The sequence below is a fragment of the Bombina bombina genome, chromosome 1 (genome assembly GCF_027579735.1).
Source record: "Bombina bombina isolate aBomBom1 chromosome 1, aBomBom1.pri, whole genome shotgun sequence".
Taxonomy (NCBI): domain Eukaryota; kingdom Metazoa; phylum Chordata; class Amphibia; order Anura; family Bombinatoridae; genus Bombina; species Bombina bombina.
In genome coordinates this window covers 1,529,097,676-1,529,114,505 of record NC_069499.1, presented here as the reverse complement: position 1 = coordinate 1,529,114,505, position 16,830 = coordinate 1,529,097,676, and the positions used below count along the sequence as shown (strand labels likewise).

Here is a 16,830-nt window from a genome sequence, read left to right as displayed (position 1 = left end):
TCATGATTCAGACAGAGCATGTAGTTTTAGGCAAATGTCTAATTTACTCCTATTATCAATTTACGTATATTCGTTCTTTTGCTATCTTTATTTGAAAAAGCAGGAATCTAAGCTTAGGATAATAGGAGTAAATGAGAAAGTTGCTTAAAATTGTTTCTCTGTCTGAATCATGAAAGAAATAAAATGTGGGTATAGTATCCCTTTAAAACATAAATGTTTGTGCACAGACACACTATGATGGATTAAAAACACAAAACACATATACACACATAATGCTATGCATATTCTATATAAAATATTCTCATTATATTAGAAATAAAGTTATTTGCAACTTTTAACAAATATTTCACCCAGATACTATCCTAAGAGTGGAGATGATCTTTAAATCTGGATACGCTTTCCTGCTTTTACAACTATCAGTACGCAGACGACAGCTATATCGTTTCGGCAACATTCAGGGTAAAACAGTGATGTCCAGCTTCCTAACACATTGGTGCAATAGATCAGTAACGTTTGTAGCATTAAAGGGCCGCATATAAATGTAGGGCTATTAATCATCCAATAATAATATATTTTTTAAAATATTTTAACGTGGCACAGAGCCAGATTTAGGTAAAGTTGCAGAGTACCCTCTGTCCGGTGTTCTCTCCTCTAGAGGGCACTTCTGCTTTGTGGTCACCTTGTGTGTTTGTTTAGTGCTTTTTCCTGGCGACTGCAAAAAAAAATAATGGAGTGCAGTGCAACTGAATCTTTAGCTTTTAATATAAAAGGTTTAGTTTCTGCATAATAAAACAACTTTGCAATATACACTATTTGTTTTGCTCCCTTTCCATGTAATTTATCACTGAAAGGTGTAGTTTTCCCAATTCTCTGAAGCGAAAATGTACACTGAAGAGAAAAGAAAAAAAAAAAAAAAAAAGAGAAAGATTGTTTTTCCCACAGAAAACCTCTATATTACATTGAATCTGCTGAAAAGCAGACAAAGTAAAAAGGTGGGTCATTGTAAACCTAATTTGCATATCTTATCCAGAATCCTTTGCTGCACTGGAAACAATGTATTCCAGAGGTTTTCTGTGGGAAAACAAGCCTTTTGGCCTGTCTAGATTTGTTAATGAGCTACACAATAAGTTATTTTCTCTATATTTTGTGCGTAGTGGAGGATTTTAAACTCACCTTTTACCTCCCACTAATTTTAAATGTTGTTGTATTTTGTCCCGAAATCAACTTCACCCAGCAGTGATTCAAACCTTCTCCCAGCTGATGAGTGGCAATAACTACGAAACAGTCTGTCCTAGGATGGTTATGAATCACTGCACTAACCCTAGCTAAGCTTATAAGCTGTGTGAACAGCGGATGCTTTGGCGTAAAGGTAATCTGCTGAAAAGCAGACTTGAAGTAAAAAGGTATGTCATTGTGAACCTAATTTGCATATCTTACCCAGAATCCTTTGCTGCATTGGAAACAATGTAATTCAGAGGTTTTCTGTGGGAAAAACAAGCCTTCTGGCCTGTCTAGATTTGGTAATGGACTACACAATGAGTTATTTTCTCTATATTTTGTGCGTAGTGGAAGATTTTACCTTTTACTATATATATATATATATATATATATATATATATATATATATATATATATATATATATATATATATATATATATATATATATATATATATATATATATATATATATATACATACACACACATATATACACATATATATACATACATACATATATATATATATACATATATATATATATATACATATATACACACACACCTAACTGGCTTTGGCATAATGATAACTGCACAACAATGCACTTCATACCAACATACTGACCACAGCTGGCCTGGTCTGCAGACTTAAGCTCTTCCAAAGGAAAGTGGTGGGTGGATTTTTTTCCAATTGAAAAACTTTTACAGCAAACCAAATGTTATTCTATACGACTTGCAATTACAAGGTTTTTAGTATCCCTTTAAGATTATAAACACAAAATAATGCATTGTGTTAAAGGGACACTGTACTATAAAATATTCTCCCATTTTACATATTCTCATATGTTCATTGTTCAGAAATTGCTCCTTTACCTTTTTTATATTAGAAATAGCTGATTTTGCCTTATAAAACCAACACCTATTTAAGTTACTAAAGAACTGGCTAAAGAAAAGTTACCTAACCAAGAGGCAAGGAAATGGGAGAGCACAGTCCTTTTGTAAAGGTGTTCTGCCAGCAATTACATCTTAACAGCTTGCCTGGGTACATTACCCATTTAAAGGGGATATAAACCTGAAAGGCAGCTAGCGACTTTTACCCCCAATCTGCTTACATTTGGAAGAATTAAAAAAAAGCCTTTGAAAAGTTATGACAGGTTTTCTTATGCATGTTACCTGCCAACCATACACTGGTAGATAGGTGTGTATCTGTATCCAACACTCATGCATGCTCTAAGTGCTTGTGAAGCTATATATGCATGCATGACTGTCAGATATGCATGCACATGAGCTACCGGCAGGTGCTCAGCAGGTCACATGCACAAGGAAACAAGTGCATGCAGGCTGTAATAATGCTTCTAAAGGAATGCATTTCAGAACTGATTTTGGCTTCATTTAATACAATTTAGTTTTAAACTCACAGGCATTTGTATCTTGCTGTCAATTTGGGAAATAATTTGTGTTTCTTTCTATTTGATTTTCTAAAAGTTTTATCACAGGTCAATGAGTTAAATGTTTCTGGATTATTGCGTTTTGTCATATTGTGCTATATTTTTTAATTTTCCAAAGATCGGAACGGTCATATTTTAAAAGGACATTGAAGTAAAACACTGAAATAAAACAGAATGTACCTTTTGAGAAAAATCAGGAGGAAGTGTCTTGGCACCAGTTAGTCGTTTTACTAAAAAAGCTTTCCAGTTTGTGTATTTGTGTTGAATGGCTGTCACAAACAGAAATTGGACACAGTTAGACAGTAAACATAAAAAAACGCTATATTGATTTTAGACAACCATAATTATCTTCACTGAAGCAAACAACATTTTTCTTTCAGGATTCGGCTACATTGTACAATTAAAAAAAATTCCAATTTGTTGAAAAGCAGGTAGGTAGGCTCAGGAGCACTATATGGTGGCAGTTTAGCAAGAATGCTTTTAACAGTTTTATACACTGCGCACCCAGACACGTGCACTCACCTATCTAGGTATTCTCTTCAACAAGGAATATCTTGATCAAGAAAAAAAACTTTAGCATTTCATGGCCCTTGAATACAATAAAAATGTTTATTCTAATAATGGGAGGGCTTCCACCTTAGTAATGTTTGTTTTTTTCCAGCCATCTAAAACAATACTTATATTTACATTTTAATTCCATTAATTTACTTAGTCCCCAGTCAATGGTCAACTGGCCTTCCTCTCCCCCCTACAATCCATCTTAAATGCCTCTGCCAGGCTAACCCACCTTCCACGTCGCTCTGTATCTGCTGCACCTCTCTGTGACTTCCCTTCACTGGCTCTCCATTCATAGCAGAATTAAATTCTCACCCTGACCTACAAAGCCCTTACCAACGGCTGCCCCCACTACCTGTCCTCATTAATTAACAAATATACTCCAGCTGACCCTAAAGGTCCAACAATGACCTGCGCCTTGCATCTTCTACCATCACCTCCACCCATGCCAGACTGCAGGACCTCTCATGTGGTACCAACCCACTAGAATTCACTTCCTCATGATGTCAGATTTTCCACTTATCCGTCCTCTTTTAAATGCTTTCTAAAGACCTTTTTGTTCAGGGAAGCCTTTCACCGAACTCAGTAACAAATGAAGGCACTATTAGTTAAGTGGAATTCATCTAACTCTATACTAACATCATACTCACCCTTGAAGTCCCCACCTCCTGTTTCTCACCCTCCTAGATTGTAAGTTCCCACAGAATAGGGTGCTTTATAAATAAAGTTTAATACTAATGGAATATGAGTATGTATAGCAAGTATATTACTTCTCAATGTTCCATATATGAAATCTTTTTTAGTAATCAGTCTCACAATCTAAGTTCTGTAACTGATCCACACTATTGCTGCTCCTGCAGTTACATCTTCAGCCAGTGTATTACATAACCTAACCTTGTGCAGGAGATGTGGTTCGGATCCTTAGAGACGTTTAACATTAACTTCAGGGAAGAAAGTTGGTAGCTATGGATTATGCTAAATTGCAAATATATAAATAAATAAACAACATTTTGTTATAAACGGTCACATACTTTGTGGAGGGACTAACGGTTTTCCACTGGTTGCACACCAGCCAACTGGGTGGACATCAGGATCACAAATGTTCCGCCAGAAGTCAAGACTTGAATCATTTTCAAAGCCTTCATACCGTAAAAGAGCGTTATAGCCTAAAAAAGGAAATTTAAAAAATGATTTTAAATTTTTTTTTTTAAAAACCATGTGAAAAACTGGATCTCCACAAATCAGGTTGTTGGAAAGTTTCAAAAGTAAAACTATAAAATGTTTTCTGTGAATTCAGTTCAACAAGAAGAATAAATTATTATTTCTGGCCAAGTACTGGTCATACCAAAAGTATCTCCATAAATATAGACCCGCACCATAAAATATTGTTTCTAGCTAAAACTGATACTAACCCCCAATTTTTTTTCCTTTCATGATTCAGATAGAGAAGCAATTTTAAGCAACTTTCTTATTTACTCCTATTAGCAATTCTTCTTCATTCTCTTGCTATATTTATTTAAAAAGCAGGAAAGTAAAGCTTAGGAGCTGGCCTATTTTTGGTTCAGAACCTGGGTTACGCTTGCTTATTGATGGCTAAATATAGCCACCAATAAGCAAGCCCTATCCAGGGTGTTGAACCTAAAATGGGCCGGCTCCTAAGCTTTACATTCCTGCTTTTTAAATAAAGATAGCAAGAGAACAAAAAAAATTGAAAATAGGAGTAAATAAGAAAGTTGCTTAATTAATAATACTAATAATAATAGAAACGTGTTCAAGAATAATAATCAATAATAATAATAATGATTGGATCAGCCAATAAGATTTTTCTACCTTAATTCCGATTGGCTGATAGAATTCTATCAGCTAATCGGAATTCAAGGGAAGCCATCTTGGATGACGTCATTTAAAGGAACCTTCATTCGTCAGTTGGACTTCGTTGGAAGAGGATGCTCCGCGTCGGATGTCTTGAAGATGGACCCGCTCCGCACCGGATGGATTAAGATAGAAGATGCCGTCTGGATGAAGACTTCTGCCCGGCTTCGATGAAGACTTCTGCCGTCTGGAGGACCACTTCGCCCGGCTTCGTTGAGGACTTCGGCCCGGCTGGGTGAAGACTTCTCAAGGTAGGGTGATCTTCAAGGGGTTAGTGTTAGGTTTTATTAAGGGGGGATTGGGTAGGTTTCAGAGTAGGGTTGGGTGTGTGGGTGGTGGGTTTTAATGTTGGGGGGGGGGGATTGTATTTTTTATTGCAGGTAATAGAGCCGATTACTTTGGGGCAATGCCCCGCAAAAGGCCCTTTTAAGAGCTATTTGTAATTTAGTATAGGGTAGGGCTTTTTATTATTTTGGGGGGCTTTTTTATTTTATTAGGGGGATTAGATTAGGTGTAATTAGTTTAAAAAACTTGTAATTATTTTATTATTTTCTGTAATTTAATGGGGGTTTTTTTCGTACTTTAGATAATTTTTTTCAATTGTATTTAGTTTAGGTAATTAATTTAATTATAGTGTAGTGTTAGGTGTAATTGTAACTTAGGTTAGGATTAATTTTACAGGTAAATTTGAATTTATTTTAACTAGGTAGCTAATAAATAGTTAATAACTATTTAATAACTATTCTACCTAGTTAAAATAAATACAAAATTGCCTGTAAAATAAAAAAAAACCATAAGATAGCTACAATGTAACTATTAGTTATATTGTAGCTAGCTTAGGGTTTATTTTATAGGTAAGTATTTAGTTTTAAATAGGAATAATTTAGTGAATAATGATTATTTTATTTAGATTTATTTAAATTATATTTACGTTAGGGGGTCTTAGGGTTAGACTTAGATTTAGGGGTTAATAACTTTAATATAGTTGCGGCGACGTTGGGGGGGCGGCAGATTAGGGGTTAATAAATGTAGGTAGGTGTCGGCGATGTTAGGGACGGCAGATTAGGGGTTAATAAAATTTAACTAGTGTTTGCAATGCGGGAGGGCGGCGGTTTAGAGGTTAATATATTTATTATAGTGGCGGCGATGTCCAGTTCGGCAGATTAGGGGTTAAAAATATTTTTGTGTGTGTTTACGATGTGGGGGGAGGGGGGCCTCGGTTTATGGGTTAATAGGTAGTTTATGGGTGTTAGCGTACTTTTTAGCACTTTAGTTAAGAGCTTTATGCTACGACGTTAGCCCATAAAACTCTTAACTACTGACTTTTAAATGCGGTATCAGTCTTGACAGGAGAGGCTGTACCGCTCACTTTTTTGCAGACTCGTAATACCGGCGTTATGCAAGTCCCATTGAAAATATAGGATACACAATTTACGTAAGTGGATTTGCGGTATTAACGACTCTGGCCAAAAAAGTGAGCGGTACACCTGTCATTTCAAGACTCGTAATACTCGAAAAAAGCAGCGTTGGGACCTCTCAATGCTGCTTTTTAAGGCTAACGCAAGACTCGTAATCTAGGTGCATGTAAGCTCTCCTACTAATATCAAGACACACCCCAGGGTTAAATGGGTGAAGTTTAAAAGAAGCCTAACATGATTAAAAGGGACACTGAACCCAAATTTTTTCTTTCGTGATTCAGATAGAGCATGCAATTTTAAGAATCTTTCTAATTTACTCCTATTATCAAATTTTCTTCATTCTCTTGGTATCTTTATTTGAAAAGCAAGAATGTAAGTTTAGATGCCGGGCCATTTTTGGTGAACAACCTGGGTTGTTCTTGCTGATTGGTGGATAAATTCAACAAACAAGTGCTGTCCAGCAGAACCAAAAATTTTCTGGCTCCTTAGTTTAGATGCCTTCTTTTTTAAATAAAGACAGCAAGAGAACGAAGAAGAAAAAATGATAATAGGAGTAAATTACGAAGTTGCTAAAAATTTGCATGCTCTATCTGAATCATGAAAGAAAAATGTGGGTACAGTGTCCCTTTAAGAGCTTGGTATATCATGATTTGCACCCCATCATGATTTTACACCCTAATAAAGAACAGTGTGTTCTTTTATTCAGAAGCACTCTTGTTGTTTCTTTGAAGAATTGTCTGGAGGAGGCGTGAGCAGAGATCTTATTAAAACTATGTGCACTCTAATCCATTTTTGATTAATTTGAGTGCTGTGCTCAGCTGATATTTTTAATGAAGCCTAACCCTGTTCTCATTGGATGTTTTATATAAGTTGTAGAGACTATTAATTTTACATGTACCTGATATTAAAATGTATTAGCGTAGGACTCATTTATGGACTTTGTCTTGAGGATGGCAGGTAAGCTTGCACGTTATGGACAAAAAAAAAAAAAAAAAAAAAAAAGGTACCTTTATCATAAAAGTTTGAGAATAGGAATTTTGTCCTTGCAGCAGACATTGCTTTTTTACAACTGTAAAGAACATATTTTTTACTCTAGCGATTTCAAATTGACAATTGAATAAATACATTTAAAAAAAAACAAACAAAATCATTGCAATTCTTAGTGAGTAAAACTTCAGATTCAACAAATTGCTTCTTCTATACAGCATAAACAGAAGACATGAGAGGGGCGCATCTACTCTTGAATACTAGCACAACTCAATCAGTGCAATTACTGCCTTTTCTTTAAATTTTACTTGATCATCTCACAAGTCGCAGCTTCCCCATGTGATGTTCCGGCTACTTGTTGACTGACTCATGTTGAGCAGAATTTATATATATATATTTTAACTATATAAACCTATAAAAATGAATACAATTACTGACCTGCTAACTTTACAATTCCAGCTATCCAAAAAACTTTGGGAGACAGATTATTATCTGTGTTTGGAACCTCAACTCTCACCCCTTCTGCGATGTCACCCCAACAATTCCCCATGGGAGCCTGTTAAATATATAAATCAATCAGTATACAAAGTACAAATGAACATTTTATTACCGCACGTAGCTTGTAGACAACTTCTGTGGCTTTAGTAAAAAAAATAAAAATAATCATATAAAATCGGACATTTTGTGAACAAACTTATTTGATGTGCACCTTGAACGTCTCTAACAGTAGTTCCCAACTTTAATCTAACAGTGCATTCAGTCTCATCATATGAACAACTTGTGTATTAACCAACATAATAATCTGGAGGAAAACAATACTATAAAGCTCATCTCTATAGAAGTCATCTTGACAGTATTTATTGAAATAAGCAGAATAGCATATTAAAAGTACATTAATACTTTAAAAAAAAAAAAAAAAATCCCCACAAAATGTGTGTGTGTGTAGTTTAAAAATAAACTTTAAAAAAAAAATGAGACTATATAGTTAGTCATTTTTCAAAGTATAGCTATCTCCATAGACGCTGGATTGCGTTATGCAGTATTAAAAATTATATTTGTCCCTAATTGGCCACAGCAAAGTTGCTTTTAAAGAAGCGTATTGACTTCAACTTTTACTAACAAAATTATAGTTTTAAATAATATATTTTTATGCAGATTTTTTGAACGGAAGTGTTTATCTGTGGCTATATAAAGTTTATATATAAAAATGACTAACGTCATTAAAAGTTTAAAATATTTTTTACTGCAACTTTGAAACTGTAATAAAAATACAGAAAATGCAAAAACAAACAAAACAAAAATTGTAGTTATAGGGACAGTCAACACTTGTTATGGTTTAAAAAAAGAAAAAAAATGACGCCCTTATTTCCCATTCCTCAGCTCTGCACAACCAACACAGTTATATTAATATACTTTATAACATGTAAGCCTCTTAATTTCTGCCTATTTCTAAGCCACTACAGACAGCCTCTTTTTTTAGCTTTTCACAAAAGGAGACTGCTAGTTCATGTGAGCCATATAAATAGCATTGTGCCCACGCCCGTTAAGTTACTCAAGAGTCAGCACAACAAAGCACTAATTGGCTAAAATGCAAGTCAATAGACAATAAATAAAAAGTAATATGATCATGGGGCAGTCTACAGAGGCTTAGATACAAGGTAATCACAGGAGGTAAAAAGTATATTAATATAACCATGTTGGTTATGCAAAACTGGGGAATGGGTAATACAGGGGTTATCTATTTTTTAAAACAACAATAATTCTGGTGTAGACTGTCCCTTTAAAAAACTGTACGGTCTTTATTTTTGGGAATAGCTGAAAATGTTAGCTAATGGATAAATAACTGGATAAAAGATAGGGAGCAACGAGTAGTAGTAAATGGATCATACTCAGATTGGACAAAGGTATTCAGTGGAGTCCCCCAGGGATCAGTACTGGGCCCTGTTCTTTTTAATATTTTTATAAATGACTTGGAGCAAGGATTAAATAGCGAAATCTCTATTTTTGCAGATGATACTAAGTTAAGTAAGGTCATTAGGTCACAGCAGGATGAACTTTCATTACAAAGGGATCTGCAAAAATTAGAAGTATGGGCAAGTAAATGGAAAATGAGATTTAATATGGAAAAATGCAAGGTTCTACATTTTGGAAGTAAAAATTAGCAGGCAACGTATTTTTTAAATGGGACAAGACTTAGCCAAACAGAGGAGGAAAGGGATTTGGGAGTAGTAATAGATAACAAGCTTCAAAGGCTAATAAGATACTAGCATGTATTAAAAGAGGCATTGATTCAAGGGAGGAAAGCATAATTCTGTCACTATATAAAGCCCTGGTAAGACCTCACCTTGAGTATGGAGTGCAGTTCTGGGGACCGATCGCAAAAAAAGATATTGCAGAACTAGAAAAAGTTCAGAGAAGGGCCACAAAGCTAATAAGGGGATTGGAGAAATTAACCTATGAGGAGAGGCTAGCCAAACTGGGTCTGTTTTCTTTAGAAAAAAAGGCGCTTGAAAGGTGACAGGATTACTTTATATAAATATATTTAAGGCCCATATTCAGAGATGGCAGAAGCTCTGTTTATTCCAAGAAAATTGTTTGACAAAAGGTCACAATTTAAGGTTGGAGGAAAGGAGATTTAATCGTGGAACTCATTTACCAAAGGAGGTAGTGAATGCCAATACCCTAGATACATTTAAAAATAGTCTGGATACATTTCTGTGTATAAACAAAATTCATGGATATGATTGCTAGTATTAAGTGGGTCACCTTTTTAGTGGGGTTATTTAAGCTTAACCGGAGCTTTTTGTAAGTATTTTAGATTTGCATAGGTTGAACTCGATGGACTGCAGTCTTTTTTTCAACCTTATCTACTATGTTACTATGTTACAAATAGGACTAGTCTGTCATAAGTAAAACGGGACATTGTAATGCAAAAAAAAAAAAAAACAACCAAAAAACCTGTAGATGCTGTAATTTGCATTATAATAGAATACTTGCATTGCTCATTCTAGATAACAATATGGCTAAACCTCACAAAAAAAAAAGATTAAAAACATAGGTAAACTCTTGCTAAGGAGAAGCAAGCCTCCTCCAGGGAAGGACAATATTGGTTAGCTAATAGTGGCAGTTGTGCTACCCTGGGAATCTTTGCCTGTGTACTGCACGGGAGCAGCAATGTTGGGAATTTAATGATATGTTTATGCTATTTGTAGGGGTTAAACATATTTGAAGCTAGGGCCAGTAATAAAATATATATTTAACATTAGACTGTCCCTTTAAATAAATCCTTACTCAAATTCACATTAATTACATTTTGGAATTAAGGATCATTGTAGAGAAGGGTTAAGAAATAATAAGTATCACTACTTACATGTCTGAAGCAAGATACAGGAGCAGCTGAAAGGTTATTGCTAGTGATGTAGGTTCCCCAGCTAAATCCTTCTGCAGGGACCACTGCAAGAGAAACGGGCTGCTCATACATACACCATATTTACTGTCTTCTTGTCTGTGTGCAGTTCCTATTGGACAACTCTGGTTCCCAATGTATATCTTTGGAATGATAAGAGGTCACCTCACTCTCTTTATTTCTGATAAAAATATTTTATATTAAAGATAGGTCCTGCCACATTTACAGCACTTGGCAGCCTCTAAATTATAAGTGTGGAAATTGGAGAGAGGCATGAAGTTGTTTTTTTGGCCCAAGAAGATTTCGTAATAGTGTTCTTGTAGGATTGCCAGATGTCAGGTATTGAACTGGATATTTTTTTTTACCATTGTCTTATTTTTACATGACACACCTAGACTAAAATCTCTCCTCCTCTCACTCCCCCTGAACACAAATGACCATATGCTGTGCTTTATACGCAGCATACTGTGCACAGGAAAACAGCAGCCATAGGTAGTCTGGGATTTTAAGTGTTCTAGATAGGAAGCTTGAGAAGGCTATGTAAGTAGGGTGGTGGTCTGGGATTTTTAGCGTGCTAGATGGGAAGCTTGAGAAGGCTATGCAAGTAGGGTGGTGGTCTGGGATTTTTAGCGTGCTAGATAGGAAGCTTGAGAAGGCTATGCAAGTAGGGTGGTGGTCTGGGATTTTTAGCGTGCTAGATGGGAAGCTTGAGAAGGCTATGTAAGTAGGGTGGTGGTCTGGGATTTTTAGCGTGCTAGATGGGAAGCTTGAGAAGGCTATGTAAGTAGGGTGGCGGTCTGGGATTTTTAGCGTGCTAGATGGGAAGCTTGAGAAGGCTATGTAAGTAGGGTGGCAGTCTGGGATTTTTAGCGTGCTAGATGGGAAGCTTGAGAAGGCTATGTAAGTAGGGTGGTGGTCTGGGATTTTTAGCGTGCTAGATGGGAAGCTTGAGAAGGCTATGTAAGTAGGGTGGCAGTCTGGGATTTTTAGCGTGCTAGATGGGAAGCTTGAGAAGGCTATGTAAGTAGGGTGGTGGTCTGGGATTTTTAGCGTGCTAGATGGGAAGCTTGAGAAGGCTATGTAAGTAGGGTGGTGGTCTGGGATTTTTAGCGTGCTAGATGGGAAGCTTGAGAAGGCTATGTAAGTAGGGTGGTGGTCTGGGATTTTTAGCGTGCTAGATGGGAAGCTTGAGAAGGATATGTAAGTAGTGTGGTGGTCTGGGATTTTTAGCGTGCTAGATGGAAAGCTTGAGAATATTTTGTAAGTATGGTGAAGGTCTGGGATTTTAGTGTGGTAGATGTGAAGCTTAAAGGGACTTTGAACCCAATTGTTTTCTTTTGTGATTCAGATAGAGCACGCAATTTTAAGCAACTTTCTAATTTACTCCTATTATCAATTTTTCTTCATTCTCTTGCTATCTTGATTTGAAAAAGAATGCATCCAAGCTTTTTTTGGTTCCGACTCTGGACAGCACTTTTTTTATTGGTGGATGAATTTATCCACCAATCAGCAAGAACAACCCAGGTTGTTCACCAAAAATGGGCCGGCATCTAAACTTACATTCTTGCATTTCAAATAAAGATACCAAGAGAATTAAGACAATTTGATAATAGGAGTAAATTAGAAAGTTGCTTAAAAGAAAAAAAAAATGTGGTTTCAGTGTCCCTTTAAGAAGGTTTTGCAAGTAGGGTATTGATCTGGGATTTTTAGTGTGGTAGATGGGAAGCTTGAAACTTTGAACAGATGAGATTTTATGAAGCTATGAAATGTGGGATATACCTACTACCTTGCAGACTAAGTGCTACATAAGCAAAGTTTTGGGGTGGAAGACGGAGGCAGTAATGATAGAAGGAGGCACTTAAGGGGACATGAAACCCCCAAAGTTTCCTTTCATGATTCAGATAGAGTACACACTTTGAAACAACTTTCCAATTTACTTCTATTATCTTATTTACTTAATTCTCTTGGTATCCTTTGATGAAAATATGCCTAGGTAGGCTCAATGAGCTGGGAGCAAGCTGCTGTTTGGAGGCTGAAGCCTCTTCGGATTGGTTTACCTATGTGTTCAGCTATCTCACATTGCTGTACCTTCAATAAAGGATACCAAGAGAATCTAAAACATTAATAGAAGTAAAGCGAAACGTTGTTTAAAATGGTATGCTCTATCTGGATCATGAAATAAAAATTGTGGGTTTCATGTACCTTTAAAGGAAACAAAGATCAAAATTAAACATGCATTTTTCAAATAGAGCGCACAATTGGGGGAAATCACTTTTGAATTTGCTTCGCAATTCACCTCTCTTGGTTTCCTTGATTAAAAACAAGCTAATTTCCATGAATGAAAACTGAAGTAAACATATAGTCCACATGTATATGAGCTATATGTACAACGACCTCAATACATGTGCAAGCCCCTGTGCAAACATGCTCTTCAACAAAGGATACCAAGAGAATTGAGAAAACTTGACAATAGAAGTAAATCTATGCTCTATCACAAAAGGTTAATATTTTGACTGTAATGTTCCTTTAAGTAATAGGTAGATCAAAGAGGGCAGCTAGAAGAATATCAGGAAATACAGGTTGAATGTAGCTGCGTGTACGGTTTAAGAAATTGTTCTTCCGGCTCAGTTTTTAATATAAATCATGGACACTAAGTCACTCAGTGACTTTCAAATCCTCAAATACCAGCTCGGTAGAGCAGAGTCTGTGTGATCCCATATTGGCACCATACGCGGACATATAATTAAGTGAAGAAGCCTTCAACTAACACTTTAAGGTGAATGGAGCAAAATGCAATAGCTGATATCTCTATCATTAAATAATATGAATTAAACAGAAATTCTTACCTGGTTTACTTATTGACTGGTTCTTTAAAGTAGCCTGATACTGCGCGTAAGCTGCTAATTTAGCAACTAATGGCTGTTTTTGGAGAACTTTTGCTTTTTTCGTAGGAGGTTTACCCTTTAAAAAATAAATAATGGATATTATAATTGTATTATAAGCCAACAAAGCAAAGAACAGAAAACCCCGAAATTTTCTTTTGTTATTCGGATAGAACATACAATTTCAAACAACTTTTCAATTTATTCTAGTATCAAATTTGCTTCATTCTCTTGTTATTATTTGCTAAAGGAGAAGCTTTGCGCTATTGGCAGCTAGCTGAATACATCTAGGTAGCCAATCACAAAAGACAAATGTGTGCAGGCACCAATCAGCAGCTAGCTCCCACTAGTGTATTCTTTTTCAACAAGGGGTACCAAGAGAACAAAGCACTTTGGAAAATAGAAGCAAATTTAAAAAAAAAAGTGTCTTAAAATTACATGTTGTATCTGAATCATGCAAGTTTAATTTTGACTTGTATTTTTTTTTTTTTTTCAAAAAAAGCTTTATTGAAGAAAGTACAGCCAGTACATACAATGTAAAATAGAGGTAGGTACATATACAACAGTGTTTCGCTGGTCAGGAGACGTAAATTACAACAATGTGTCCTTTGCATAGGTGATATATAACAGATCACTAACCAGGTTGTGTTATAATTACATAGATCATTGCATGTACTATTTTAAATTACATACGATATTATCAGTGCTAGGTAAATAAAAAGTTCAGTCTATGAAAGGTAATGGTTCCTGTAGAGAAAAAACACATGTACATTTTTATTTGATAGGCTACAAAAGGTGGTCTCCTGCTAGTTAGGGGTTATGGGGTATCATTTCAAATTTGTCGGTAAAGAGCACTAGACGTCTGTGGGTTTGAGGGGAGTGTAAGGGTGCCAGCTGTGGGTGTTGTCTGATTGAGATAGTCTTCCCATAGGAAGTAGACTGAGTGGTAATAGTCTATTTGTTTGTTACGGGTGTAGTGGTATTTTTCTAGTTGAAGGGATTGAATGGTTGTCTCCTTCCAAACTTGGATAGAAGGGAGGTTGATACTTTTCCAATTTTTTGGGATCAGTCTCTTAGCTGAGTTTGTCATAATGGTCAACAGAGCTAGACGTAACTTACATTTTATTTGGGTGAATTTGTTAAAGAGGAAGAACCAAATATTAAGTTCAAGGCTTATGGATAAGATCTTCTCAAACTCGATCTTAATAGCCTCCTCAAAGTTTCTGGGCGGTTGGGCATGTCCACCAAATATGTGTGGGGGTGCCAATTGCTGAACAGCCTCTCCAACATTCCGGTGTGAGCTTGGGGAGGATGGTGTGTAGGCGGTGTGGGGTGTAGTACTACCTATATAATAGTTTAACGTTCATTTCCATTACATATATGGACGATGAGGATTTTGTCATGGTGGAGAAAAAATGTTGCCACTCTTTTTGGGTTTGAATGTCACCTATTTCCCCCTCCCATTTCTGAGTGTATGAAGGTAGGGACGCATTGTATGGTTGCATGAGTAATTGATGTGAGAAAGATAGAAAACCCCTGTTGAGTGTATCATGAATACAACAACTCTCAAAACTGGTTAGGGAGCACACAAGTTGTGCTTTTTGAGGGTGTTTTGAGAAAAAGTCAGCAAGTTGCTGGTGTCTAAACCAGTTTATGTGTGTATCTCCTAGAATGGAGGTGAGTTCGGGTAGGGAAGAGTTTCCCATTCTGAGTGATTGCGAGACAGGGGAGGGAGTTAGTGATATGAAGTGTTTGTGTTGTTGGGCTAAGTGGTTGAACTGGGGAATCTGGATTTTCGCAAAGGGGTGTCAGCGGGAAAGGTATTGTGGAGATGTGTTTGTTTTGTTTGATAGATGTGTCCCATAGTTTAAAAGTTTCTTTAGTGATTGTTGGGAGACATGCAGGCAAATTTCTTTTGTTAGGAGGTATAGTGTGGCGGTAGCTATCCTTGGTCTTTTATGTTGCCATATGTAAGAAATTAGGGTTTTTTGGAGACTATGAATTAGTGGGTTAGGGAATGGGATCGGCAGGGTCTGAAAAAGATAAGAATTTAGGGAGAAGAATCATTTTAAACGAGTTCATCCTACCTATCCACGAGAGTGGCTTACTGCTCCAGGATCTCAGCATAGCTTGTATCTCATCTCATATGGCTTTGTGGTTGGCATCAAGTGCTACTTGTGTGTGTGGGGCTATATGTACCCAAGGTATGGGAGAGAGAGGGAGCATCCCTGTATCGTACGATTTGTAATGTCAAATGGGCAGGATAGAGTATCATTTAACTTAATTTTGGCTTGGGGGTTATTATAAAAAAGAGACATTATTTTCCCAGATGAATGTTTTGTCGAAACCGAATTGTATAAGTGTTGCTTGTAGGAATCGCCAGTTTAGCCTGTCAAAGGCTTTCTCTGCATCCATTGAGATGAATGCAGAGGGGATGTTGTTGTTAATGGCATGTTCCATCAACAGCAAGATTTTAGTGGTGTTGTCTTTGGCTTCTCTGAGTGGGGTGAAGCCTGCCTAATTGATATGTATAATATAATTGAAGGGAGGATTGAGTTAATGCGAGTGGCTAAGATTTTAGCATACAATTTGATGTCGATGTTTAGAAGGGAAATTGGGCGAAAATTTGCAGGCTTTTTGGGGGGTTTACCCGGTTTCGGGATCACTACCAACTGTGCCTCTAGCATTGATTGAGGGAATGGGTTAGTGTCTGTGACCTCGTTAAAGAGTTGGGTAAGATGGGGTGAAAGTAGGGAGGAGAAGGTGTGATAATATTTTCCGGTAAAACCGTCTGGGCCTGGGCTTTTCCCGTTATTGAACGATTTAATGGCCACTAGGAGCTTGGGTTGGGAGATAGGGTTATTGAGAGTCTTGAGTTGGTCAGATGTTATACTGGGTAATTGCGCATGGGAGATATAGGAAATCAAGTCTGGGGAAAGCCCTTGTGTTGGGGTATCTTTTTGAATATTGAAGAGAGTGGAATAATATTCATGAAAAGATTGTAGAATGTCCTTTGTTGTTTTAAGGGTGCCGGGAGGGTTGGG

General features: G+C 36.5%; 1 protein-coding gene across 4 annotated transcripts in view; it reads right to left on the bottom strand.

Moving 5' to 3' along the window:
- MBTD1 (mbt domain containing 1) overlaps positions 1 to 16,830 on the bottom strand; it is a 231,185-nt gene that overhangs the window by 197,590 nt on the left and 16,765 nt on the right. For all 4 annotated transcript variants that reach the window (XM_053708377.1, XM_053708384.1, XM_053708392.1 and 1 more), the window contains exons 4-8: positions 13,751 to 13,865; positions 10,869 to 10,951; positions 7,937 to 8,054; positions 4,253 to 4,387; positions 2,847 to 2,935 (exon numbers count right to left, since the gene is read on the bottom strand). In XM_053708377.1, the coding sequence (XP_053564352.1) occupies positions 2,847 to 2,935; positions 4,253 to 4,387; positions 7,937 to 8,054; positions 10,869 to 10,951; positions 13,751 to 13,865 (540 nt within the window). The remainder of the gene's footprint in view (positions 1 to 2,846; positions 2,936 to 4,252; positions 4,388 to 7,936; positions 8,055 to 10,868; positions 10,952 to 13,750; positions 13,866 to 16,830) is intronic.